Below are 25,462 nucleotides of genomic sequence, written 5' to 3'. Positions count from 1 at the left end.
AACTTAATATGTGACTAAGGGCTTGAATACTTATTGACTCAAGACATTGCAGCTTTTTGTTTATTAATCATTTGTAAACATTTCGAGAAAAAAAATATTGCACATAATTCCACTTTGACTTTAAAATCTAAATTGAAACAATTTTAAATTCAGCCTGTAACACAACAAAATATGGAAAAAGTCAAGGGGTTTGAATACTTTCTGAAGGCGGTGTATATTTGTAATAATGTAATCCAGTGAAGACGTTATGCACCATCCCCACCAGGCTGTAACCTTGGACTAGGACTCTCCCCTGGACACACACACACACACACACACACACACCTTTAGGTGCCCGTGTACGGATGAGGGAACAACTCTCTCAGCGGGACCGGAGACTACAGGATGGAACAACACGCGCTGGCGGGTGGGTGGGTCCGTGAGATTGATGCTCGTGTGAAAAAGGTCCAGCAAATATCGTGCAGCTCAGGTTTATTCATGCTTCTGCCTCCCACCATGGTCGCTCAGCTGGGGCACGCTGTAAATCCAGCTCCCGCCAAAACAAACTTCACATGTGGTCTTTCATCAAGTTGTCCTTTCATTTTTTGTCCTTTTATTGATTCTATAAGATAAGTTCTAGGCATTGATATTAACTGTAACAAGACATGGAGGTTATTATCTTTTTCATTGTTCTGGGTAGACCTAACTGTCCAGTGGTCTTGTTGTTTTTCTTCAATTCTTATTCAGGACAGTTCCTCTGATGTCCGTCGCGGCGGGAGCACGTGTATAGCGTTTCTCTCCTTGCAGGCGGACATGGCATGGCCTCACAGAGCGAAGCCGACATTATTCAGTCTAACCATTGGCCAACTTTGCCGACGCAAAATTGCGAGGAGCCAAGTCCACAATAAAGTGTCTGTTGTTCATTCTGATTTGTAAATAGGCTACCTCCACGCGTTCTAACAGTGAAATAACTTCCAGGCGTGTATCTTAGCCATCAGACATTTACATGAGAAAGTTGACAAAGGCTGAACAGTCGAGGAACCCTTAACAAGGGACCCATTTACAGTGAACAGGGTGAGAGAGAGAGAGAGAGAGAGAGAGAGAAAGGGTGGGAGGAGAAGCTGGGAGGAGAGTTGAATTAATGAATTAAAATGTCCTGAATCCAGTTGAGTGACTGAATAGGCTACTTTTTCATTTATAAGGAGAGACAAGTGAAAACTTGAGAGAAGAGGACAATTCAACTTCTGCATGATCCCGAGAACCATCACAGCTCCAGATGCAACGGGAGACATTGCAACTATTTTATGACATAATAACTCTGTAACGTTCCACCGGAACCGGTACTGACTGACACTCCAGTCTTAGAGCAACCATTGATTTATCTTTTGTAAATTCGGGATTAGATTAGTAGGCTACAGAAACTTGATGATTTTAACGTTTTTGTAAAAATGGTTTTATTGTTAGGCATATTACAATTATAATGGCAATATCTAGAACTACAATCAGGATGGAAATCTATACGCAACTTTCATTGTCTGTCTCGTGCTCATGCGTGTGAGAGAACTGTCAACAAGTTCGCATTGCTCCAATCCATGACGTCGAACTGAGTAAAAAGTCAACAAATAGGCAAATTGATCGTAACATACATTTTTTAAATGTGTTTTGGGGGATACAAACACTTTTAAAAGTCTCAAAATTGCATTCAACAATTGCAACAAAAGGTAAGTGATGACACGCACATTCTAATTCATGGGCCTAAATTCAGTTTGCTTTCATTAGCTTACTAGATCATCAACAATTATTTGATTATTGTTATCTTACAGAATACATAGAAGTTGTTAGCAGCAAAGCTAATTGTTGATTTTTCACCTGAGAGACAGCAGGGAGTTAAATCGATAGGGTCGAATATAAAAAGGCCAGCGCTTGATGAAAAGTTAGACCTATTAAGTTACAAAATGGAGTTAGGTATGTTTCACCCTCTTCATGAAGAGTAACCATAATAAGGAAATGAATTGGAACGCCATTTGGCTTAGTACGCAAAGAGGACATGGGCAGAGAGCACAGGTGCACCCACACACAGAGAACAGGATGAGTGCAGCCTATCAATGCTACTAAGCGGGTTAGTGTTTTTACGGTACTGGTTGGGCCCACTGTGTGTGTGGCACTTATACGTTGGAGCTGGAGTTTTTGGACACCTGTATGTGACTAAAATGACCGTTTAGCTTAGAGATGCTGGAATCACGTTTCTTCCTTTTTTCCCCCATCGTATCTTGTAAAATAATAGGTAGACATCATCTCAAGGGAAGTTTTCTTGTGACCGTTATTACGTTTTCAACATACTCTGCATTTTCAATTAATAAAAATGTAAGTATTTAGTAACAGTACTTGATTAGAATTTTATAACTTTGATTTACTTGTCACTTTGATTATTCATTTTCTTCCGGTTCCACTTTATATGAAGTACAAGTTATAAAAGCTATACAATTGCAAAAGGCTTCATAAGCACTACATAAATGCTACACAAATCATCTATAAGCACATGTCAAACTCTATAAATAGCGTATAAAGGGTGACATAACCATTCCCACTGTAGGCTGAATTGCCAAAGACACAAGGCATTATGCATGTTTATACACCCTTTATAGAGTATGACATAAACTTATAGATGATTTGTGAAGCATTTATGTAGTGTTTACGAAGCCTTTATGTCCACTGTAAAAAAGAACCCTGTTGTTTTTTGTTAACTTACTGGCAGTTACCTGTAACTTACTGTAAAAAGAAGTACAGTATGTTACCGTAAATGTACTTTTACGGTCTCTTTGGAAATTACGGTAACATACAGTACCTTTTTTACGATAATTTACAGGTAGCTGGCTGCAACTAAGCTCCCATAAAAACATAAACATATTTTTACAGTGTATGCTGTAAAAAGCTTTATAAGCTGTACTTTGTTTAAATCACATCAAATCAAATGACATGTTATTGGTCACATACACATGGTTAGCAGATGTTTATGCGAGTGTAGTGAAATGCTTGTGCTTCTAGTTCCGACAGTGCAGCAATATCTAACATGTAATCTAACAATTTCCCGAACATGTAATCTAGCATACTACCTAATACACAAAAATGGAAGTAAAGGAATGGAATACAAATATGTACATATAAATATATGGATGAGCAATGACAGAGCGGCATAGGCAAGATGCAATAGATGGTATAAAATACAGTATATACATAAGAGATGAGTAATCGCAAGATATGTAAACATTATTGAAGTGGCATTATTAAAGTGACTAGTGATCCATTTATTAAAGTGGCCAATGATTTCAAGTTTAAAGTGGGACCTCAGTCCCTCTCTAAAAGTGCAGAAGAATGAAGGCGTAAAAACCCGTTGCTGTAGACTGTATTAGCGTTGATAAGGGTTCTAACTCACACCTGTAGGAAGGCAACCTGACCCGGGACACGTTGAGGAAGATCACCATGGATACTGAGAGGGTGCCGACAAATGACCTCTGGCACCAACCCTGGCACTATAACATCAATCTCCTCCCTGGCACAATGATTAGAGTTTAAATTGGACATTCCAGAACACTCACTGGCTGCGGTTTGCAAGTGAAGTCTACAATGTGTAAAATGGACACTAAAGAGATGTAAAAAATTTAATTGGGATACATTAAATGCGTTAGATAAAGTCACTGTTAAGCTGTTTTATTTTCTCCCTCTGTGATTGCTCTTGTTATTGAAATGCTGGCAAGGGTCTACTAAAACGATTCAATGTATCTTGAATGTAGTGAACACACAGTGTGTGTAAGTAGCGAGGTCTAGGTAGCCTAGCGGTTAAGAGCTAGTAACCGAAAGGCTGCTGGTTCGAATCCCCCGGCCGACTAGGTGAAAAATCTGTCAATCTGACCTTGAGCAAGGCACTTAACGCTCTGGATAAGAGCGCCTGCTAAACCGTAAATGTAAAATGTACCTGAGTTACCCATGCAGGTACAGTGTGCAAGATGTGCTTGCTTCTCAAGTGTCAATTTGTGCGTAGTTTGAGTACCTGGAACCCCAATAGTTTGGTTAATGAAGAAGTTGTGCCAGTGCTTGTTTGCAGAGGCTGTGTGGGGATTTTTACACCTTATACTGTTCATGTGTAATATACAAGACTTGATTGTTGTTTGAATATGTCCGTTAGAGGTAATCAAGTGTTATAGAGGGGTGGTTGAGTATATGTAGGGTACATGAGACTCTCAAACTCATTCACATCACAACGACTGGAGCACAGGGCAGCAGCAAAGTATCTCCACTTCACACCTGGCTGGGTACATGTTGATTTAATGTTGAGAAGTAGTTTTTCTGTTTGCAGAGTCCTTTTAGTGTTATGGGGCAATTTTTGGAGTGTTTTCATGGGTTGCTCGGAGGTCGTTGGAGTGTTGTGTAGAGGTTGTTTGGAGAATTGGAATGGTGCACACAGAGAGACAGGAAGGAGTATGGTGGATCACACTGCTCAGGAATACTAATGAGTATCTTTTGTCACACCTCTCTCTCTCTCTCTCTCTCGATTCTCTCTCGATTCTCTTAATCCAAGTCCTCTTTCCCCTTTTCTGCCCCCTCACACACTTGAACTCATACTCACATAGGATCACTAAGTCACACAAACCAATGCGCGCACACACACACACTTTCTCCCTCTCTCTCACTCAGTCGTATTTTTCAATGGTGGCTTTTGTCCCTTTCATCTCTCTAAACAAAGGATTCTTGTGCACACAGGACAGAGTGAGAGAGAGATGGCGAGAAGGAGAAAGGGAGGAAAGGGAAGGGAAAGGGGGATACCTAGTCAGTTGTACAACTGAATGCATTCAACTGAAATGTGTCTTCCGCATTTAACCCAACCCCTCTTGATCACCACACGAAATCCGGATTGGACTTGACATGACATTTTAAGGCAGGATGGTAACAAACCCATGTAAATTGAGTCAACAAATCTTTTTTACATAATTTGATTCAAATGGAGAGAGAATATAGTGGAGAGGAAGACACAGAAGTGTTAAAAGGAATACTAAACCAAGGGAAAATAATAATAAAAATAATAATAATAGTAAGTGTTGTTTGGGAAGTATCAACATTGATAAATTGAGACGGCCGTGTTATGTATGTCGCTGTACATATGAATGTGTGTTTACTGTATGTGTGGGCGAGGCCTCAGTAGGGTTCAGAGGTCAGCTGTAAATGTACTCGGCCTATCACACACGCCTATCCGAAGCCCCGCCTCCCCAACCCCCCGCCCCCCATTTAGTATTCTGAGCACAGAAATCTACACAGATCCCTATTCATACTCACAGTGTGAGCTTCAGCACCAGAGAGAGATGAAGGGAGAGAGGGAGGGAGGGGGGAGGAAAGAGGGGGAGAGAGAATAGAGTAAGCGAGTGGGGACACAGAGAGAAAGGTCAGAAAGTAGAGAGCGTATCAGATCGCCTAGTTCTCTGCCTTTTGTTTTAGTTGGTTATTTTTTTATTGGTCTGGAAAGCAGAGGCAGGCAGGGACAAAAGGACCATTTAGCCAAGGAGAGAGAGAGAGAGAGAGAGAGAGAGAGAGAGAGAGAGAGAGAGAGAGAGAGAGAGAGAGAGAGAGAGAGAGAGAGAGAGAGAGAGAGAGAGAGAGATAGATAGATATAGATGGAGAGAGTCCAGATGAGGATACAGAACAAAGTCCAGAAGGATGCTCTGGCCAAAGTCACACACAAACAGCAAGTCTCCATATCCCCAAGGAGAAAAAGAGGCCTCTTACTAGCCCTGATAGATAGCAGACAGAGGGTAGTGCATACGTCCCAGTACATCACTTCCTGCCACCCAGGACCTCTGTACCAGGCCGTATCAGGAAGGCCCTAAAAATTGTCAAGGACTCCAGCCACCCAAATCATAGACTGTTCTCTCTGCAACCGCACGGCAAGCGGTACTGGCGCAACAGGTCTAGGTCCAAAAGGCTCCTTAACAGCTTCTACCCCCAAGCCATAAGAGTCCTGAACAATTAATCAAATGGCTACCTGGTCTATTTGCATTTTTTACACTGCTGCTTCTAGCTGTTTATTATCTATGCAAAGCCACTTTACCCTACTTACATGTACATATTACCTCAATTACCTTGACTAACCTCTACCCCTGCACATTGACTCGGTACCGGTGCTCCCTGTATATAGCCTTGCTACTGTTATTTTATTGTGTTACTTTTTTTACTTTAGTATATTTAGTAAATATTTTCTTAACTCTTATTTTCTTAAAACTGCATTGTTGGTTAAGGGCTTGTAAGTAAGCATTTCACCGTGAAGTCTACACCCGTTGTATTTGGCACATGTGACAAGTAACATTGTATTTGGACAAGCTCTATTCTCCTGCTGTACTGCGTCCACAAAACACACCGCTTAATTCTCTGACACAGAAAAACATTTATTGGAAAGTGAAAATGAGATCATGTGACAGCTGATGAATGTCCCATTGGAGCTGCACATGGTAGTAGACTACTGGGGCAGTATGGGGCTAATTGTCAACGTGGTAAGGTCATAGTTTGAACTCTAAGTGTAAGGCAGTAAGACGATTGAAACGTTCATTTTTACTTCGTTAGGGAAAAAGGGATAATGAAAGAGAAATAGATTGTGTCAGGGATCAAAGCCCATTCATAAATGGCTGATCCATACCAGTGGAGGCTGCTGAGGGGAGGACGGCTCATAATAATGGCTGGAATGGAGTCAATGGAATGGTATGAACCACATGGAAACCATGTGGAAAACATGTGTTTGATGTATTTGATACAATTCCACTAATTCCGCTCCAGCCATTACCACGAGCCTGTCCCCAATTAAGTTGCCACCTGTGCTCCAGATAATAGGCTACATGTGGCTTTTCTGTTCCTGGTTTCGGATGGGGAAAAAGTAAGCCTTGTTTCTGTCCCTGTTGATCCAGCCAGCGTGATGTGCTGCAGACACATCTGAACGCCTTAGCATTATAGAGGGGCTTTTAAAATGAAAAGACAGCTGTGACTTGGCGCTGAAAGGGGGCTTTTACTTTGAAAGGGCAGCTGCTGCTCTCTCTGAAAAGAAAAGGATGAAGAGAGAGAGTGACAGAGAGTTTGGAGCACATTGACAGCCACAGGCCTGCATCTGTCCACTTGAAAAAGTGTGTCCGATTTATAATGTCCCTCTCTTTCTATCCCTTTCTTCATGTCTTCCTCCCCCACACCCCGAATGTTCCACTCCTGTCACCTCTTCCATTCCTCCCTTTAACAACCTCTCTCTTCCTTTCCTCTTTTCTCCTTTCTCACAAAATCTTTCCTACTTGGTTTTCATCAACTTTGACTTTGCACAATATTTATCTCTTCCTCTTCACCCCTCCTTCTCCTCACCCCCTCTCCCTCTCCATTTTTCTCCCGTTTCACTCCTCCTTCTCTTCATCTCTCTCCTGTTTCACTCCTCTCCCTCCTCACTCCTCTCCCTCCTCACCTCTCTCCCTCCTCTCCCCCTCCTCACCTCTCTCCCTCCTCACCTCTCTCCCTCCTCTCCCTCCTCTCCCTCCTCACCTCTCTCTCCTCTCTCCCTCCTCACCTCTCTCCCTCCTCACCCCTCCCTCCTCTCCCCCTCCTCACCTCTCCCCCTCCTCACCTCTCCCCCCTCCTCACCTCTCTCCCCTCCTCACCTCTCTCTCTCTCCCTCCTCACCTCTCTCCCTCCTCACCTCTCTCTCTCTCCCTCCTCACCTCTCTCCCTCCTCACCTCTCTCCCTCCTCACCTCTCTCCCTCCTCACCTCTCTCCCTCCTCACCCCTCTCCCTCCTCACTCCTCTCCCTCTTCACTCCTCTCCCTCCTCACCCCTCTCCATCCTCACCTCTCTCCCTCTATTTCCCTCTTCATCTCTCTCTCGTTTCACTCCTCTCTCATTTCACTCCTCTCCCTCCTCACCCCTACTTCTCCTCACCCCTCTCCCTCCACACCCCAGTCCTCTCCCTCTTCACCTCTCTCTCTCTTCACCTCTCTCCCTCACTCTAATTTCCACCGTCACCCTCTTCCTTTCCCATTTATCCATTCTATCCCCCTTCACCCCCTACCTCACTCCTCCATCAACCCCCCCTCCCACCATCCCTCCCTTCTTCCCCTGATAAAGCTGCAGCCATGACGTCGGCCACTCCCCCCTCCTCGCGCGGCTCCTCCCCCCAGAAGGTGTGTCACTCCATGACACAGACGGAGGTTCTGAAGCCGCTGCTGGGGGCAGGGGGGACGGCAGGGGTGGGGGCGGCAGCGGTGGCAGGGGGGGCAGCGGCGGCAGGGGGGGCAGCGGCGGCAGGGGGGGCAGCGACGGCGGTCTGCGCGCTCCGACGGAGAAGGCGCGTTCTCTCCAAGGACGGGCACAGCAACGTGCACATCGAGCATGTGAGCGGGCGTGGGGCGATGTACCTGCGTGACATCTGGACGACCTTCCTGGACATGCAGTGGCGCTACAAGCTCTTCCTGTTCTCGGCCACCTTCGCCGGGACCTGGTTCCTGTTCGGGGTTCTGTGGTACCTGGTGGCGCTGGTGCACGGAGACCTGCTAGGTGAGGATGGAGGAAGGGGAGAGAGAGGGAGAGAGGGATGGGGGGAGAGAAGGTGGGAGGGGTTCTGTGGTACCTGGTGGCTCTGCTATGTGAGGATGGAGGGAAGGGAAAGAGAGGGAGAGACAGAATGCTAAGGCATTTGAGAGCAATGATACCTCAAAAACCAATACAATCAGTTGTACCTCCCCTATAATCTTCAACCCTGAGACCTTTTGCTTTCCATATCAATCTCACAACCTTGCCTCTCTCCCTCTGCCTCCCTTCTCCACCCCTCCCTCCAGAGTTTGACCCTCCGTCCAACCACACCCCGTGTGTGATGCAGGTGCAGACTCTGACAGGGGCGTTCCTCTTCTCACTGGAGTCGCAGACCACAATTGGCTATGGCTTCCGTTGCATCACAGAGGAATGTCCCGCTGCCATCATCCTCCTCATCCTCCAGCTGGTCATAACCATGGTGCTTGAGATCTTCATCACTGGAACCTTCCTCGCCAAGGTACCCTTCCCCTGGGCAGATCGATAAGATGTTCACTTTACCATCCATCACATTCATCGATAAAGTAAACCACCACTAAACAGTATGGATATACAGTATATCACTGAAAAATCTGGATCTACATGTCAAATTTTCAGTGCCCCGATATGTGACTCACCACCTGGATTCGGTCTTATGTAGCGAAATGTGAAATGGTGTTTTTTACATTGGGTAAAAGTAGAGACTCTGAGCTACAAAATTGTATATCATACATTGCATTTGAGGAACAATGGGAAAGTAATTCTTCTTGATCAACTTGTAATCTCACTTTTGAGAAAATCGCATTTGAATATTTTGGTTTCTAGTGAAGAGTTATTTTTTGTCTACACCCATTCAGCATCTTTCACACCCTCTTAAGCTTTAGCCCCACCCATCTCGTTTCACTCTCAGAGCGCACACTTGACGCTCTGGATAACACGAAAACAGCCTAACCAGCTCTGCTGGCAACAATTTCATGACGCTTTTTTGCAGACGTTTACTGACATCAGCCATATTCAACGGGTGTTGTACACACGTCACGTAATGTTAGCTAACGAGCCAGCCAGCTAACCTTAGCTAGTTAAACAACAATGAACAAAGTGCCAACACTGCCTAACATTAGGCTCTGACTAGAAAAGCAAACAGCTCTGGGAAACGAATAATAACGTTAGCTAACGAGCCAGCCAGCTAACATCAGCTAGTTAAACAACAATGAAGAAAGTGGCAACAATGCCACAGTGCTGGGAGCTAACCAACCAGGTTCAATGTTAGCTAGCTAACATTAGGCTCTAAATAGCTAACAGTACACTTTAGCTTGAAATGAAACCACTTTTTGTCAAAATTAAAAACGTGTAATATCTGAAAATGTAGCTAGCTAACGCTAGACTATGTTACCTGTATACATCAACATGCATCACGGACACGTCTCCCTGTCAGGAATGCCATACCACGGTTGCCCTTAGTTTGAAGATGTAATCCGGAGCCAGGTGTTTTCTCCATCTCTATAGCTATCATACTCTAATTCCACTGATTTCAAAACTTGATCCTCCAGAAAGTGGAGAGCAACACTTATGCAGCTCCACTTCAAAACATTTTTTTTTTAAAGGTGTGTTCGACGGGATTACCAACACAGACTGACGAGCTCAAATCGACAGAAGCCTTCTATATGGCAGACCAATCCTCTCTCCTCTCTCAGCATGTCCAGCCCACTCATTATCTCAGCCAATCATGGCTAGTGGGAAGGTTGCTTTCTTTTTTTGTGGCTTAACCAACAAGGCTCGTAATTGAACAATTTTATTCGTATTTACAGATGCCATACAAGTTTGTTATTAAGGCACATGAAAGTTCACATGTTCGAGAAGGAATTTCTGTAAAAAAACGCATTTTGATAAAAATAATATGATTTACGTTCAAACGGCTCTGCTGTGAAGTCGTGACTTGCGACATATGCCTAGTTTCCTAAATCGGGTCACATATGCACTGCATCCATCCATAGTCAACACATACAGCAGTGTTTATTATCCACCTCTCCCCCTCTCTCTCTCCCTCTCTCCCCCTCTCTCTCCCCACCTCTCTCTCCCTCTCTCTCCCCCCTCTCTCCCCCCTCTCTCTCTCTCCCCCCTCTCTCTCTCCCCCCTTTCTCTCCCCCTCTCTCTCCCACCTCTCTCTCCCCCTCTCTCCCCCCTCTCTCTCTCCCCCTCTCCCTTTCTCCTCTTATCATTCTAACCCTCTATAACATGAATTATCTGCTGCCCTCTATCTCTCACTCAGGGTCAGAGTTATCTATATGTGTGTCTGTGTGTGTGTGTGTTTCTGTGTGCGTGTGTGTGTTGGGGGCGGAGGTTAAGATGATAGGAAGTTCATGCCCTGTATGTATTGATAAGGAGACTTACAGCAGGCTGTGCAGCACCGGATATGTTGCAGAGAGCATTGTGGGAAGTGTAGTTCATCATGCTACACTGTGTGGCTTTGACACACTCTTCCTCATTGTACTCAGGTGGCGCGGCCCAAGAAGAGAGGAGAGACAGTGAAGTTCAGCCAGTACGCTGTGGTGTCCAATCACGAGGGCCGACCCTGCCTCATGATCCGTGTGGCTAACATGCGCAAGAGCCTGCTGCTGGGCTGCTCGGTAGAGACACAGTTTGTGTGTATATGTGTGTGTGTGTGTGTGTGTGTGTGTGTGTATGACGCATTTGTCATTTTCCATCGACGCTCCTCTTTTTAGAATTCTTGCACATGTCCCCTAACCAAATGACTCCATTTGGCTCCTAGGTGACGGGGAAGTTGCTCCAGTCGTCCCAGACCAAGGAGGGGGAGACGGTGCGTCTGGACCAGAGGAACGTTCCCTTCCAGGTGGACACGTCCAGCGACAGCCCCTTCCTCATCCTCCCCCTCACCTTCTACCACATCATAGACGACAGCAGCCCACTCAGAGCCTGGGCTGCCAAGGGTAGGAATGATTACATACAGTAGCTTAATGTTCACAATGCCAGTTATTTGTGTTGTGTGTTCTTCTTCAATTGGTCCTATTTCATATTAGTGCCCTAAAAGATGGTTCCTAGGCACTACAGTGTAACATACTAACTTAGTTTAACATTTACAACGAGGGTTATTTGTGTTTCGTGTTCTCCTTCAATTGGTCCTATTTCATGACCTAAAACTTGATAGTCACCAGTTCCATAGCCAGGTATAGTGTAGTTACGGTCTAGTGTTCTTGTCCAATTGGTCCAATTTGATATTACTGTAAGTGGCCTAAGACATGGTAGTAAAATAGACAGGCAGGTTCAGTGTTAAGTTGTAGTGGTGGTGTAGTGAACTATAGTACCTTACAGTCTGTGTAAAGTATGTGAAGTTGTTACTATAGTTGACCATGTCCCATGTCTTAATCACCAGCAGGACGAAAGGGCCAGCCGGGGTGTGGGAACGGAAAGCCATCCGTGTGGAGAGAAAGAGATTAAAGGTCACTGCTGTGATGGATAGAGGGCATTTGGAACAGGGCCAGGACAGTAGAGGATGAGGGAGGGAAGTGTTGGGTGGATAGTAGGGAACATCATTATAAGAATTTGTACACTGCAAATTGACCACAACTAAGCCAAAAAAGTGATTGTATTTGAAAATAACCTTTTTGCCGATCCCTGTTGTAGAGGGTTGTGTGTGTGTTTGCGTGCGTGCGTGCGTGCATACTGTGTATGTGAATGCGTGTGTAAAGTTGTGGCCAAAAGTTTTGAGAATGACACAAATATTAATTTCCACAAAGTTTGCTGCTTCAGTGTCTTTAGATATTTTTGTCAGATGTTACTATGGAATACTGAAGTATAATTACGAGCATTTCATAAGTGTCAAAGGCTTTTACTGACAATTACATGAAGTTGATGCAAGGAGTCAACATTTGCAGTGTTGACCCTTCTTTTTCAAGACCTCTGCAATCCGCCCTGGCATGCTGTCAATTAACTTCTGGGCCACATCCTGACTGATGACAACCCATTCTTGCATAATCAATGCTTGGAGTTTGCCAGAATTTGTGGGTTTTGTTTGTCCACCCGCCTCCTGGCCATGGACCCAAAATATCGATGTTTTGTTCCCCGAGCCACTTAGCTATCACTTTTGCCTTATGGCAAGGTGCTCCATTATGCTGGAAAAGGCATTGTTCATCACCAAACTGTTCCTGGGTGGTTGGGAGAAGTTGCTCTCGGAGGATGTGTTGGTTCCATTCTTTATTCATGGCTGTGTTCTTAGGCAAAATTGTTAGTGAGCCCACTCCTTTGGCTGAGAAGCAACCCCACATATGAATCGTCTCAGGATGCTTTACTGTTGGCATGACACAGGACTGATGGTAGCGCTCACCTTGTCTTCTCCGGACAAGCTTTTTTTCCGGATGCCCCAAACAACCGGAAAGGGGATTCATCAGAGAAAATGACTTTACCCCAGTCCTCAGCAGTCCAATCCCTGTACCTTTTTGCTTCTTTGCTGCCCTTCTTGACACCAGGCCATCCTCCAAAAGTCTTCGCCTCACTGTGCGTGCAGATGCACTCACACCTGCCTGCTGCCATTCCTGAGCAAGCTCTGTACTGGTGGTGCCCCGATCCCGCAGCTGAATCAACTTTAGGAGACGGTCCTGGCGCTTGCTGGACTTTCTTGGGCGCCCTGAAGCCTTCTTCACAACAATTGAACCGCTCTCCTTGAAGTTCTTGATGACCCGATAAATGGTTGATTTAGGTGCAATCTTACTGGCAGCAATATCCTTGCCTGTGAAGCCCTTTTTGTGCAAAGCAATGATGACGGCACGTGTTTCCTTGCAGGTAACCATGGATGACAGAGGAAGAACAATGATTCCAAGCAGCACCCTCCTTTTGAATCTTCCAGTCTGTTATTCAAACTCAATCAGCATGACAGAGTGATCTCCAGCCTTGTCCTCGTCAACACTCACACCTGTGTTAACGAGAGAATCACTGACATGATGTCAGCTGGTCCTTTTGTGGCAGGGCTGAAATGCAGTGGAAATGTTTTTGGGGGGATTCAGTTTATTTGCATGGCAAATAGGGACTTTGCAATTAATTGCAATTCATCTGATCAATCTTCATAACATTCTGGAGTATATGCAAATTGCCATCATACAAACTGCTGCAGCAGACTCTGTGAAAATGTATGTTTGTGTCATTCTCAAAACTTTTAGCCACGACTCTACACAGCAAATCAGCCAGTGTTGATTCAGAGGTTAAAATCACTCTGTTAGAGTGAAATTAAAACTCATTGGTGTAAAAGAACCCCCAGTGTTGATGTTAATAATCAGAGCTAATGTTTTACACTGTGGAGAGTAAAACAGTCCCATCAAAACCACACCCATCATTATCAGATTTCCCAGAATGCACTACTGTGTTTTGCATGTAGATTGACTGATTGAATAATGTTATGCTACACAAAGATAACATACATTTTTCTAAACTAATCAAATTAGTTAATTAGATTTAATGCACCTGTTAATGAAATGGTTGTTCCAGTTTAAATGGTTTAGGTAGTCTCCTTTATCAATTTCCATTATCCCAACAGTCTTTCTGAATGAGGGTTGAGGGTGAATAAAAATTCCAACTGTTGAATATCCTAGCTCTGTCTCGATTCCAATAGGAATTACACATCCATCACTTTGCAAACCAGCATAATGTGACTTGCAGGCCTGACGTGGCCTGTAAACCAAGAGTTTCCTAACACCACTGTGCTAGGGTAAAACTAAGCAATCAAAGCAAGGCCTTATAATATATGTAAGTACTATATATTGCCAAAGTTTCATTTTAATTATAACATTCGCCTAGGAACTTACTAGGTGAAACCCACAGGCCTTAAAAAAAGGAATGAATTCAACAACCATGTCTGTGTCACTAACAAATACAGTCATGGGTGGTAAACTCGACAATTCACTCAAAAAGAAAAGACACCCTGGTAAAAATGCAAATGAGACTTTACACCATGCACCATTTCATTATAGTTCACTCCAGCGTAGAGTGAAATACCTATTAGTTCACTCCAGTGTAGTGACATTTTTGGGGTCTGGGGGATGACACCGGGAGAGGGGTCTCTCTCTCTCCATCTCTGTGTATGTCAGTGGAATGTGTGTGAGTGGGTGCCAGGGCTTCTCATTAAAAGACAATGGGGTACAGTCTGATACCGTGAGGGGTGCTGACATACAGCTGGGGGGGATCCTCTTACAGGATGGCAGGCCTCTCATCCCCACTAACCACAGAGCTATTACTGACCCATCCTGATCCCTGATCTACCTCTCTACTCCTTCACTGCTCTCTCTCTCCTTCTCTCTCCCTCTTGTTCTCTCTCTCCCCCCTTCTCTCTCTCTCTGTAATGGGTCTCTATGGAGTTGAGCCTCAAACTCCTCTTGTTAAATTGACTGTGGTCAGATTGTATGGCATTGTGTTACTGTACACGTAACGTTTATTTAATGATGCCTGATCCCAGAGAACACTCCATTTGGCTTTTGGCTTCACACTGTGTACCTTGAAAATGTAAGTAATATCTGCAAAAATTGTAATACTATCTTAAAGTAGCATAATACTGTTACTAGAAGAATCTAAATACTAACAGTACATAATGCTACGACAATAGCCCCTGCACTATCTACGAATCTATCTTCTAATCCGGCCTCCTCTCACGGCAGCTCTCAAATCCTCATGATGCATTTCTGTGGAAATATCTGCAGCTCTTTTGGGGCACACGGACGGGGAGTTGGGGATTTTGCCAAATACGGTGGGACACTGTCAGGAGTTTCAGTAAGGGCTTACAATGAGTGCACTAACGTGAATCCCCTCAGTACACTGTAGTTGTTAACAGGAGTGAGAAGAGAGGAGCAGAGAGGTTGTAAAGGCTGTTCAGAAGAGCACCGTCAGGACTGTTCAAACCAGTAGTCAAGAACAACATTAGAGACTGAATAGACTAGACAGTCTACCATATCATGCATTGTGTGTGCTTGTCTATGTGCATTCGTGTGTGTGTGTGATATTTGTGCGTGCGCGTTCGTATATGTGTGTGTGTGTGTGTGTGTGTGTGTGTGTGTGTGTGTGTGTGTGTGTACGAAGTGAGAACAGTACTGGGTCCAGATTAGAGTTAAGGGCTGTTTTCACAGATGATATAGACTGACCAGGTGAATCCAGGTGAAAGCTATGATCCCTTATTGATGTCACCTGTTAAATCCACTTCAATCAGTGTAGATGAAGGGGAGGAGACAGGTTAAAGAAGGATTTTTAAGCCTTGAGACAATTGAGACATGGAAGGTGCAAAAATGTTTAATTAAATGTAGTTGAATGTTTACCAGCATTTGTAACTTGAGTCTGATAATTATCTCTACAAAACAGTTAATCTCATAAAAACTCATAAAAACAAAAATACTTGCTTGATATATGTTTTCCAGTTTCTTAAAATACTTAGCAAATGCAACTGATTTCTATGTGAAAACTGAAATGGTCTATTCCTTCCTTTTCCATTTCAGCAGACACTCTTATCCAGAGCAATTAACAGTAGTGAGCGCATATATTTTCATAATTTTTTGTACTGGTCCCCCGTGGGAATTAAACCCACAACCCTAGTGTTACAAGCACCATGCTTTACCAACTGAGCCACATCATCACAAACCACTTGATGTCTCAATGTACTCAGTTACTGTATTGAATGTTGTTTTTCTTCATGGTGATGGAAAGTCTACAGGTTCTAACCTAGATGACCAGCCTATATACAATACAGTAATGTACATTTGCATGAAGCGGTTTGTAAGGAGAGTAAATTAAAACTGCACAAAAAGTGGTTGTTTTCCATGTTATTTCATCAAGACAAATGTTAATTTGAGGTGGATGCCCATAACTTTGCAACTTTTAATGTAAATGTTTGAGAACAGGGTTTTGTTCTTTCTGTATTCAGGGAAGTTAGGAACCAATATACACAGGCAGTTAGAAAAGCTAAGTCTAACTTTTTCAAGCAGAAATGTTCATCCTGTAGCACAAACTCAAAAAAGTTCTGGGGCACTCTAAAGTCCATGGAGAATAAGAGCGCCTCCTCCCAGCTGCCCACTGCACTGAGGCTAGAAAACACTGTTACAACCAATAAATCCACTATAATTGAGAATTTCAATAAGCATATTTCGGCTGGCCATGCTTTCCACCTGGCTACCCCTACCCCGATCAATAGCCATGCACCCCCACAGCAACTTGCCCAAGCCTCCCCATTTCTCCTTCACCCAAATCCAGATAGCTGATGTTCTGAAAGAGCTGCAAAATCTGGACCCATACAAATCAGCTGGGCTAGACAATCTGGACCCTCTCTTTCTAAAATGATCTGTCGAAACTGTTGCAACCCCTATTACTAGCCTGTTCAACCTCTCTTTCTTATCGTCCAAGATTCCCAAAGATTGGAAAGCTGCTGCGAGACACTCTAGACCCAAACTGCTACAGACCTATATCTATCCTACCCTGCCTTTCTAAGGTCTTCAAAAGCCAAGTTAACAAACAGATTACCGACCATTTTGAATCCCACCGTACCTTCTCCACTATGCAATCTGGTTTCAGAGCTGGTCATGGGTGCACCTCAGCCACGCTCAAGGTCCTAAACGATATCATAACCGCCATCGATAAGAGACATTACTGTGCAGTCGTATTCATTGACCTGGCCAAGGCTTTCGACTGTCAATCACCACATTCTTATCGGCAGACTCAACAGCCTTGGTTTGTCAAATGATTGCCTCGCCTGGTTCACCAACTACTTCTCTGATAGAGTTCAGTGTGTCAAATCGGAGGGCCTGTTGTCCGGACCTCTGGCAGTCTCTATGGGGGTGCCACGGGGTTCAGTTCTCTTGCTGCTGGTGATTCTCTGAATCACCTCTACGCAGACGACATCATTCTGTATACCTCTGGCCCTTCTTTGGACAGTGTGTTAACTAACCTCCAGACGAGCTTAAATGCCATACAACTCTCCTTCCGTGGCCTCCAACTGCTCTTAAATGCAAGTAAAACTAAATGCATGCTCTTCAACCGATCGCCGCCTGCACCTGCCCGCCCGTCCAGCATCACTACTCTGGATGGTTGTGACTTGGAATATGTGGACAACTACAAATACCTAGGTGTCTGGTTAGACTGTAAACTCTCCTTCCAGACTCACATGAAGCATCTCCAATCCAATATTAAATCTAGAATCGGCTTCCTATTTCGCAACAAAGCATCCTTCACTCATGCTGTCAAACATACCCTCGTAAAATTAACTATCCTACCGATCTTCGACTTTGGCGATGTAATTTACAAAATAGCCTCCAACACTCTACTCAACAAATTGGATGCAGTCTATCACAGTGCCATCCGTTTTGTCACCAAAGCCCCATATACTACCCACCACTGCAACCTGTACGCTCTCTTTGGCTGGCCCTCGCTTCATTCTCGCTGCCAAACCCACTGGCTCCAGGTCATCTACAAGTTTCTGCTAGGTAAAGCCCCGCCGCCTTATCTCAGCTCACTGGTCACCATAGCAGCACCCACCTGTAGCACGCGCTCCAGCAGGTATATCTCACTGGTCACCCCTAAAGCCAATTCTTACTTTGGCCGCCTTTCCTTCCAGTTCTCTGCTGCCAATGACTGGAACGAACTGCAAAAAAATCACTGAAGCTGGAGACTCATATCTCCCTCATTAGCTTTAAGCACCAGCTGTCAGAGCAGCTCACAGATCACTGGACCTGTACATAGCCCATCTGTAAATAGCCCATCCAACTACCTCATCCCCATACTGTTATTTATTTATTGATCTTGCTCCTTTGCACCCCAGTATCTCTACTTGCACATTAATCTTCTGCACATCTACCATTCCAGTGTTTAATTGCTATATTGTAATTACTTTAACATCGTGGCCTATTTATTGCCTTACCTCCCTTATCCTACCTCATTTGCACACACTGTATATAGACATTTTCCACTGTATGTTTGTTTGTTCGATGTGTAACTCTCTGTTGTTGTATGTGTCGAACTGCTTTGCTTTATCTTGGCCAGGTCGCAGTTGTAAATGAGAACTAGTTCTCAACTAGCCTACCTGGTTAAATAATGGTGAAATAAAATTTTAAAAAATCCATTAGAATGATGATTGCAGAGAAAGGAACAGGGCAACAACTCTTACAATTCCAACTATTGAATCCTGCAAGGTACTGTTCTTAATTATACAACTTCCATTTTTGCCAAAGCAGAGATGCTGAAATGTTTTTATTGGGCAGCTAATACATCCTGTAAAGGTCCAGTGCACTACTTTTGTGAACAAATATATATCTTTGAAAATAATGTTTTTTGGTATAATACATTTTTTTCATTCAGATTTTTAAGGGGGTGCAGCACCCTCAGCACCCCTACTTCCCGCGGATATGGGATTGTGTATGTGTGCCATTCAGAGTGTGAATGGAACACTTTTGATACCTTGTAGAGTCCATGTCCTGACATATTGAGGCTGTTCTGAGGGGGGAAAAAAGGGTGTAACTCAAGGCAGCAGCTACTCTTCCTGTGGTCCGGCAAAATTAAGGCAGTTGCGCAGTGTGCTTGAAGGGGGTGTGTATCTTTACTGTTTGTGTGCTTGATGTTCATTATCAACCTATATAGGCCTTTGTGGTGCAGCTACAGTGGGGCAAAAAAGTATTTAGTCAGCCACCAAATTGTGCAAGTTCTCCCACTTAACAAGATGAGAGAGGCCTGTAATTTTCATCATAGGTACACGTCAACTATGACAGACAAAATGAGAAAAAAAATCCAGAAAATCACATTGTAAGATTTTTAATGAATTTATTTGCAAATTATGGTGGAAAATATGTTTTTGGTCACCTACAAACAAGCAAGATTTCTGGCTCTCACAGACCTGTAACTTCTTCTTTAAAGGCCCCTCTGTCCTCCACTCGTTACCTGTATTAATGGCACCTGTTTGAACTTGTTATCAGTATAAAAGACACCTGTCCACAACCTCACACAGTCACACTCCAAACTCCACTATGGCCAAGACCAAAGAGCTGTCAAAGGACACCAGAAACAAAATTGTAGACCTGCAGCAGGCTGGGAAGACTGAATCTGCAATAGGTAAGCAGCTTGGTTTGAAGAAATCACCTGTGGGAGCAATTATTAGGAAATGGAAGACATACAAGACCACTGATAATCTCCCTCGATCTGGTTCTCCACGCAAGATCTCACCCCGTGGGGTCAAAATGATCACAAGAACGGTGAGCAAAAATCCCAGAAGCACACAGGGGGACCTAGTGAATGACCTGCAGAGAGCTGGGACCAAAGTAACAAAGCCTACCATCAGTAACACACTACACCGCCAGGGACTCAAATCCTGCAGTGCCAGACGTGTCCCCCTGCTTAAGCCAGTACATGTCCAGGCCCGTCTGAAGTTTGCTAGAGAGCATTTGGATGATCCAGAAGAGGATTGGGAGAATGTCATATGGTCAGATGAAACCAAAATAGAACTTTTTGGTAAAAACTCAACTCGTCGTGTTTGGAGGACAAAGAATGCTGAGTTGCATCCAAAGAACACCATACCTACTGTGAAGCATGGGGGTGGAAACATCATGCTTTGGGGCTGTTTTTCTGCAAAGGGACCAGGACAACTAATCCGTGTAAAGGAAAGAATGAATGGGGCCATGTATCGTGAGATTTTGAATGAAAACCTCCTTCCATCAGCAAGGGCATTGAAGATGAAACGTGGCTGGGTCTTTCAGCATGACAATGATCCCAAACACACCGCCCGGGCAACGAAGGAGGGGCTTCGTAAGAAGCATTTCAAGGTCCTGGAGTGGCCTAGCCAGTCTCCAGAACTCAACCCCATAGAAAATCTTTGGAGGGAGTTGAAAGTCTGTGTTGCCCAGCGACAGCCTCAAAACATCACTGCTCTAGAGGAGATCTGCATGGAGGAATAGGCCAAAATACCAGCAACAGTGTGTGAAAACCTTGTGAAGACTTACAGAAAACGTTTGACCTGTGTCATTGCCAACAAAGGGTATATAACAAAGAATTGAGATAAACTTTTGTTATTGACCAAACACTTATTTTCCACCATAATTTTCAAATAAATTCATTAAAAATCCTACAATGTGATTTTCTGGATTTTTTCTCTCATTTTGTCTGTCATAGTTGAAGTGTACCTAGGATGAAAATTACAGGCCTCTCTCATCTTTATAAGTGGGAGAACTTGCACAATTGGTGGCTGACTAAATACTATTTTGCCCCACTGTATTTGTGCGTACAGTAAGTGTGTGGGGTGTGTTTTGTGTTTAAGAGAGTGTACATGTATGTGGTAGAAGGCTTCTGTCAATGGACTCTGTTTATATCTCCACTTTAACTTGGGTTTTACGCTCGGAAGTGATCAGAGAATTTAGTCGGTCCATGTTGGAAAGTAAAGATGATCCTTTTATTGCTATTATCCCATTCTTGCTTTTAGTGATAATGGATATGAATCTTTTTCCTTCTGTCTGTGTCCTATGCTTGGAAGTGACCGTGGAATTTAGAATGAATCCGATTTGTGATCTGGATTCAGTAGAGAAATCAGACAGTATCTTTAGAAATAGCGTTTAGCCTTTTATTGTTATATCCAAATGTTTTTTTAATGGCTCTGTAGTGCTAAATTTGTATCTTTCATTCACTCTACCTGTGTTCTAGGAGGGGGATGGACGGATCCGGATCTGGCAGACTTTGAGCTGCTGGTGATCATGAGTGCCACGGTGGAGCCCACCTCTGCCACCTGCCAGGTGCGCACCTCCTACCTGCCTGATGAGATCCTGTGGGGGTACGAGTTCCCCCCCGTGGTCTCCCTGTCCCCGTCTGGGAAGTATGTGGCGGACTTCACCTTCTTCGACAAGGTGGACAAAATGAAAACCCCGCCCCTCTTCAAACAGGCCCCCCCCCCCAGCCCGGCCATGCACTTGTCCCGCAGTAGCAGAGGGGGCGCAGAGAAAGGGGCGGACCCAGAGAAGATGAAACTAGAGGAGAGCTATCGAGGGGAGGAGAGGGGGAGGGGCAGGGGGAGAGACAGTAGCCCCCTCAGTGTCCGTATCAGTAATGTATAGAGAGAGAGAGAGGATGGAGGGAAAGAGAGAGAGAGAGAGAGAGCATGAATGAGATGGAATGAGAGAGTTATGAGAAAGGAGAAAAGAGAGGAGACTGTATGGAGATTGATAAATTATCAAGTGAGAATAAAGAGTTGAATGAAAGAGAGACGAGCTGCTCCTCTGTTGGGAAATGTGAACACACACACACGCTCCTTTTTCGGACTTGATGCGAATATATCGCCCCCTTGTGGTTGGTAAGGATTCAACAGGTGATAACCTTCAAAGGATCAAAATACATCCCATTTGTGTCTACTGTCCTGTAATCAAAGACGGACCAAGAAAGCTTTTTAAACTTAATTTGTCTGTATTTTTTATAAGAAGACTTGTGTGACTGGAAAGGTCAAGGTTGACTGGTTTACCAGGACAAAACATGGTTCACGAGGACATAATCAAAAGAACCATGCAGTGGAGGCTGCTGAGGGGAGGACGGCTCATAATAATGGCTGGAACAGAGTAAATGGAATGGCATCACATGGAAACCATGTGTTTGATGTATTCGATAACATTCCACTTATTCCACTCCAGCCATTACCACAAGCCCATCTTCCCCAATTAAGGTGCCACCATCCTCCTGTGGAATCATGGTACTGTTACTGTTTTTAACACAGAAAGGTACTCTGTCTGCAGGACATGAGAGTGGAAATACTGCAGAAAAAAAATTACATTTTTCTTGAAGGATTTTGATTGAATATATGATATTGTATGCATACTGTATGTATCGGTCCATAACGATGCGATATCCAGCAGTACTTATTCATCTGAGTATATGCTTAGCAGGGTTGTGGTCCATTCCATTTAAATTCCGGTCAATTCAGAAAGTAAACCAAATTCCAATTCCAAATTGTCATTGTCACTCATTGAAAAGCACTGAAGAGAAATGAAATTGGAATTTCAGTGTACTTCCTGAATTGACTAGAATTGAAATGTAATTCATTCCAACCCTGATGTTTAGTGTTTCTGTTATTTTTTTATTATTTTTCACAGGAATATATGTATTGGAGATGTATGTTAACAATACTAAAAGCACTTTAACTTGATGGTGTATGTGTACACAAGCATGTTTATATGTTTCAGTCAATGTGCGTGCGAGACAGCATGTATGTGTGTTTTAACATATGCATGTTCATATGTATGTACTTGTTATTCATCCTTAGACTGTACTTCAATACCTGATCACTCCAGTGGTCCTTCTAAAACGTGCCACTAAACTGTGCCTTTTGATGTGCCAGTGTCTGTGCAGTCGAGCATCAGATTTCAATATCATATGGTGTGGTTAGCTGACATGTTAAACACCTATCCACTCGTTGTGAGATCTGGCAGGCGTCTGCAATGAAGTCAGGCAAGAATGCTACCATTGCCTGTGATTGGTTATAATGTGTTGGCCAGGCCAGGTCCCATCTGTAATACTGCAACCTCATCACCCTAACAGATAATATACTATGAAGTGTTGCCCAGGCCAGGTCCCATCTGTAATACTGGAACAGATAATATACAATGAAATGTCTGTTTTTAATAAAAGTGCAGATTTACAACAGCTCTGTATTGGCCCGTCTCTGTCAAACAAAACCCACACACCTGTGTCAGTTTCCGTGAAACCAGCACTGAAGGAAACATGCACTAAAGATATACCACATGGTTTTTGTTGCTGTACACTAGCACAATGCACTCTGAATCCCAGTGCCGCAGGTAGGGGAGAACCGGGACAAAAGTTAAAATTGTTGTTTTTTCCCCCCTAGAGAACGATGGAGCTAGAGCTCTCAACGTTTTCTAGCATGAGAGCTACTCATTTTATTCTTGCTTTCAAATAGGCACATTCTCCTCTTCTCTTCTCCCCTGCAACTCTTCCTCGGGTCCTTAGTGCACTACTTTCTCTTGTACACTATGTTTTCTGTCAATATACCTGGTAAATAATGGTTAATAAACAACTCTAATGGGGGTCCTGTAAAATCTTTGATTTCTTTCCCAAATGTTGTTTTCTCAGTAGTATTTATCCTGGTTTTAGATTTTTTTTAAATCACTCTCAAAATTACAATTGTTCATAGAGGAACAACGAAATTGGATGTTCTGAGTCCATGTCAATGCTTAAACCACACCAGAAGAGACATTTTTTTAGGCCTGGAAGAAAACTAAAACATTTGGAGTGTAATTCCCATCTGGGTCGTTAATTGCGCATCTAGTGTGCCATCTAATGTGCAGGTCTTGAGATGGTTTTGTACTGCTGCTGCTCATTTAACGGCAAAGTTTGCTACTAACAAATAATATATACAAATGAAATACTTACTTCTGCCAGGTAAGCAGGCTTTGCAATTAAAGTTTAATTGAGAAAGTTTTGGGGAAAGTATTTCTGTCAGCCCACAAGATGGTTATCACATTACAGTGGCAATTTTAGCATGTCCATCCTGGTTGGGCAAACAACCCATTCTCTTTTAGATGCATGCCAGCGAAGCCACTACACAACTCTAAACAATACATGAAATGCACTATAACTGTGACAAACGGTGCCCACAAACGTTTAGGGTCTACATCAAGCTGTCCAGAGAGTGGAGCTTATGGCTGACTTGCTTAAAAAAATATGGTTTCTGTTGACTTGTGTAACTGGGTAAGAGCAGCATTCTCCTTCAATAATAATGAATGGCGACATGAGTTTTGACTTTGAACCATACACAAACGTTATTACATTCATGTTCAGTAAATTCACTATGTTTGTTCTTATATAATTAACACTTACCTCCAAGTATAAGCAAGTGCACGCAAACGAGCTGCGATGAGGTAGACCTATTCGTTCAGCTATTTCGAAATGGATAGCGACAGAAATTCAATGTTAGTTCAGATAAACTCAGCAATTTAGCCTTAACTTTATTACTCTTTAAGTCACCACAGAGAGAGAGAGTGAGAGAGCGACCAGCGGTTAGCCTATCATTTGAAATATTTGATTAGGTCTATGTGGTCTAAAAAAGGTAGGACAATACAATCACGAGGATCCACTTTTATAGACAATAAACAGATGCACTGACAGCACATTGCGCAAAAAAATAAAATAATCGCAATATGGACTGTAATTACATGGGTCTAATACTGAACTTTTTTATTGAACAAAAATATTTGAATAGGAAGAGACTGTCACTGGCAAACATGGTTACGAGGAGGGGATACTATAATATGTTGTTGGATCTGTAACTTCAATTTGTAAGTCGCTCTGGATAAGAGCGTCTGCTAAATGACTTAAATGTAAATGTAACTTACCACCCTCCTCGTGGAGAAAAGGACCAGAGCTCATTATAACGCACTAAGTAAGAAAAACAATTAAATGCATCATTCTAGCATTGCCTAAAATTATTAATAAGATACTAATGAGATAGACCTATATAAGCAATATAACAATGCAGATGTACAAACTATGGCATATATGACAATAAGCCGTTAAGAGGCAAACCGTAATTTCCACTCTGTCCACTCTCTACCGGCAGCTCAGGATGCCGGTAGAGAGTGGACAGCTCTGTTTTCAACTTCTCCTGGTTGCCCACAGGCCATAGCCTGGTAGCACATTGGAGTTCTGCGGTCTGAAAAAAAGGTACATACGGCGGGAAAAATGAGATGTCCACCAACTTTGCTGGAAATAAGTGGTCCCTTTCTTGCACATGAGCAGCGACTGTGTCGCATGCCTCCTTCATCACGGATGTAGTGTTAGGTTTTCTTTACCTTGGTTCAGTGGCATCACTAATGGCCAGTGCATCACTAATGGCCAGTGCATCACTAATGGCCAGTGCATCACTAATGGCCAGTGCATCACTAATGG

The 25,462-nt window shown here is 43.6% G+C and overlaps 1 protein-coding gene across 3 annotated transcripts; it reads left to right on the top strand.

The window, feature by feature from the left end:
* Positions 1-894: 894 nt before the first annotated feature.
* On the top strand, positions 895-23,200 carry LOC106578022 (ATP-sensitive inward rectifier potassium channel 10). Of its 3 annotated transcripts, none has more exons than XM_014156562.2 (6): positions 895-1,319; positions 7,952-8,545; positions 8,827-9,038; positions 11,053-11,184; positions 11,328-11,505; positions 21,218-23,200. In XM_014156562.2, exons 2-6 carry the CDS (start codon positions 8,125-8,127, stop codon positions 21,622-21,624), a joined length of 1,350 nt encoding a protein of 449 aa, XP_014012037.1. In that variant the 5' UTR covers positions 895-1,319; positions 7,952-8,124; the 3' UTR covers positions 21,625-23,200. The 3 variants fall into 3 exon arrangements, with proteins under 3 accessions (XP_014012037.1, XP_014012036.1, XP_014012034.1); XM_014156561.2 differs by having other exon boundaries at positions 1,069-1,700; positions 8,117-8,545; XM_014156559.2 differs by having other exon boundaries at positions 1,072-1,700.
* The last annotated feature ends 2,262 nt before the right edge of the window (positions 23,201-25,462 follow it).

This window comes from Salmo salar, chromosome ssa18 (assembly GCF_905237065.1).
Source record: "Salmo salar chromosome ssa18, Ssal_v3.1, whole genome shotgun sequence".
NCBI classification, from domain to species: Eukaryota; Metazoa; Chordata; class Actinopteri; order Salmoniformes; family Salmonidae; genus Salmo; species Salmo salar.
Note: the sequence above shows the minus strand (reverse complement) of the source record. Positions and strands in the feature narration are given on the sequence as shown.

Coding starts and splice junctions, on each gene's coding strand:
- LOC106578022 (XM_014156562.2), top strand. CDS start 8,125: ATGACGTCGGCCACTCCCCCCTCCTCGCGCGGCTCCTCCCCCCAGAAG. Junction 8,546..8,826: donor GGTGCACGGAGACCTGCTAG/GTGAGGATGGAG, acceptor CCCTCCCTCCAG/AGTTTGACCCTCCGTCCAAC. Junction 11,506..21,217: donor CAGAGCCTGGGCTGCCAAGG/GTAGGAATGATT, acceptor CCTGTGTTCTAG/GAGGGGGATGGACGGATCCG.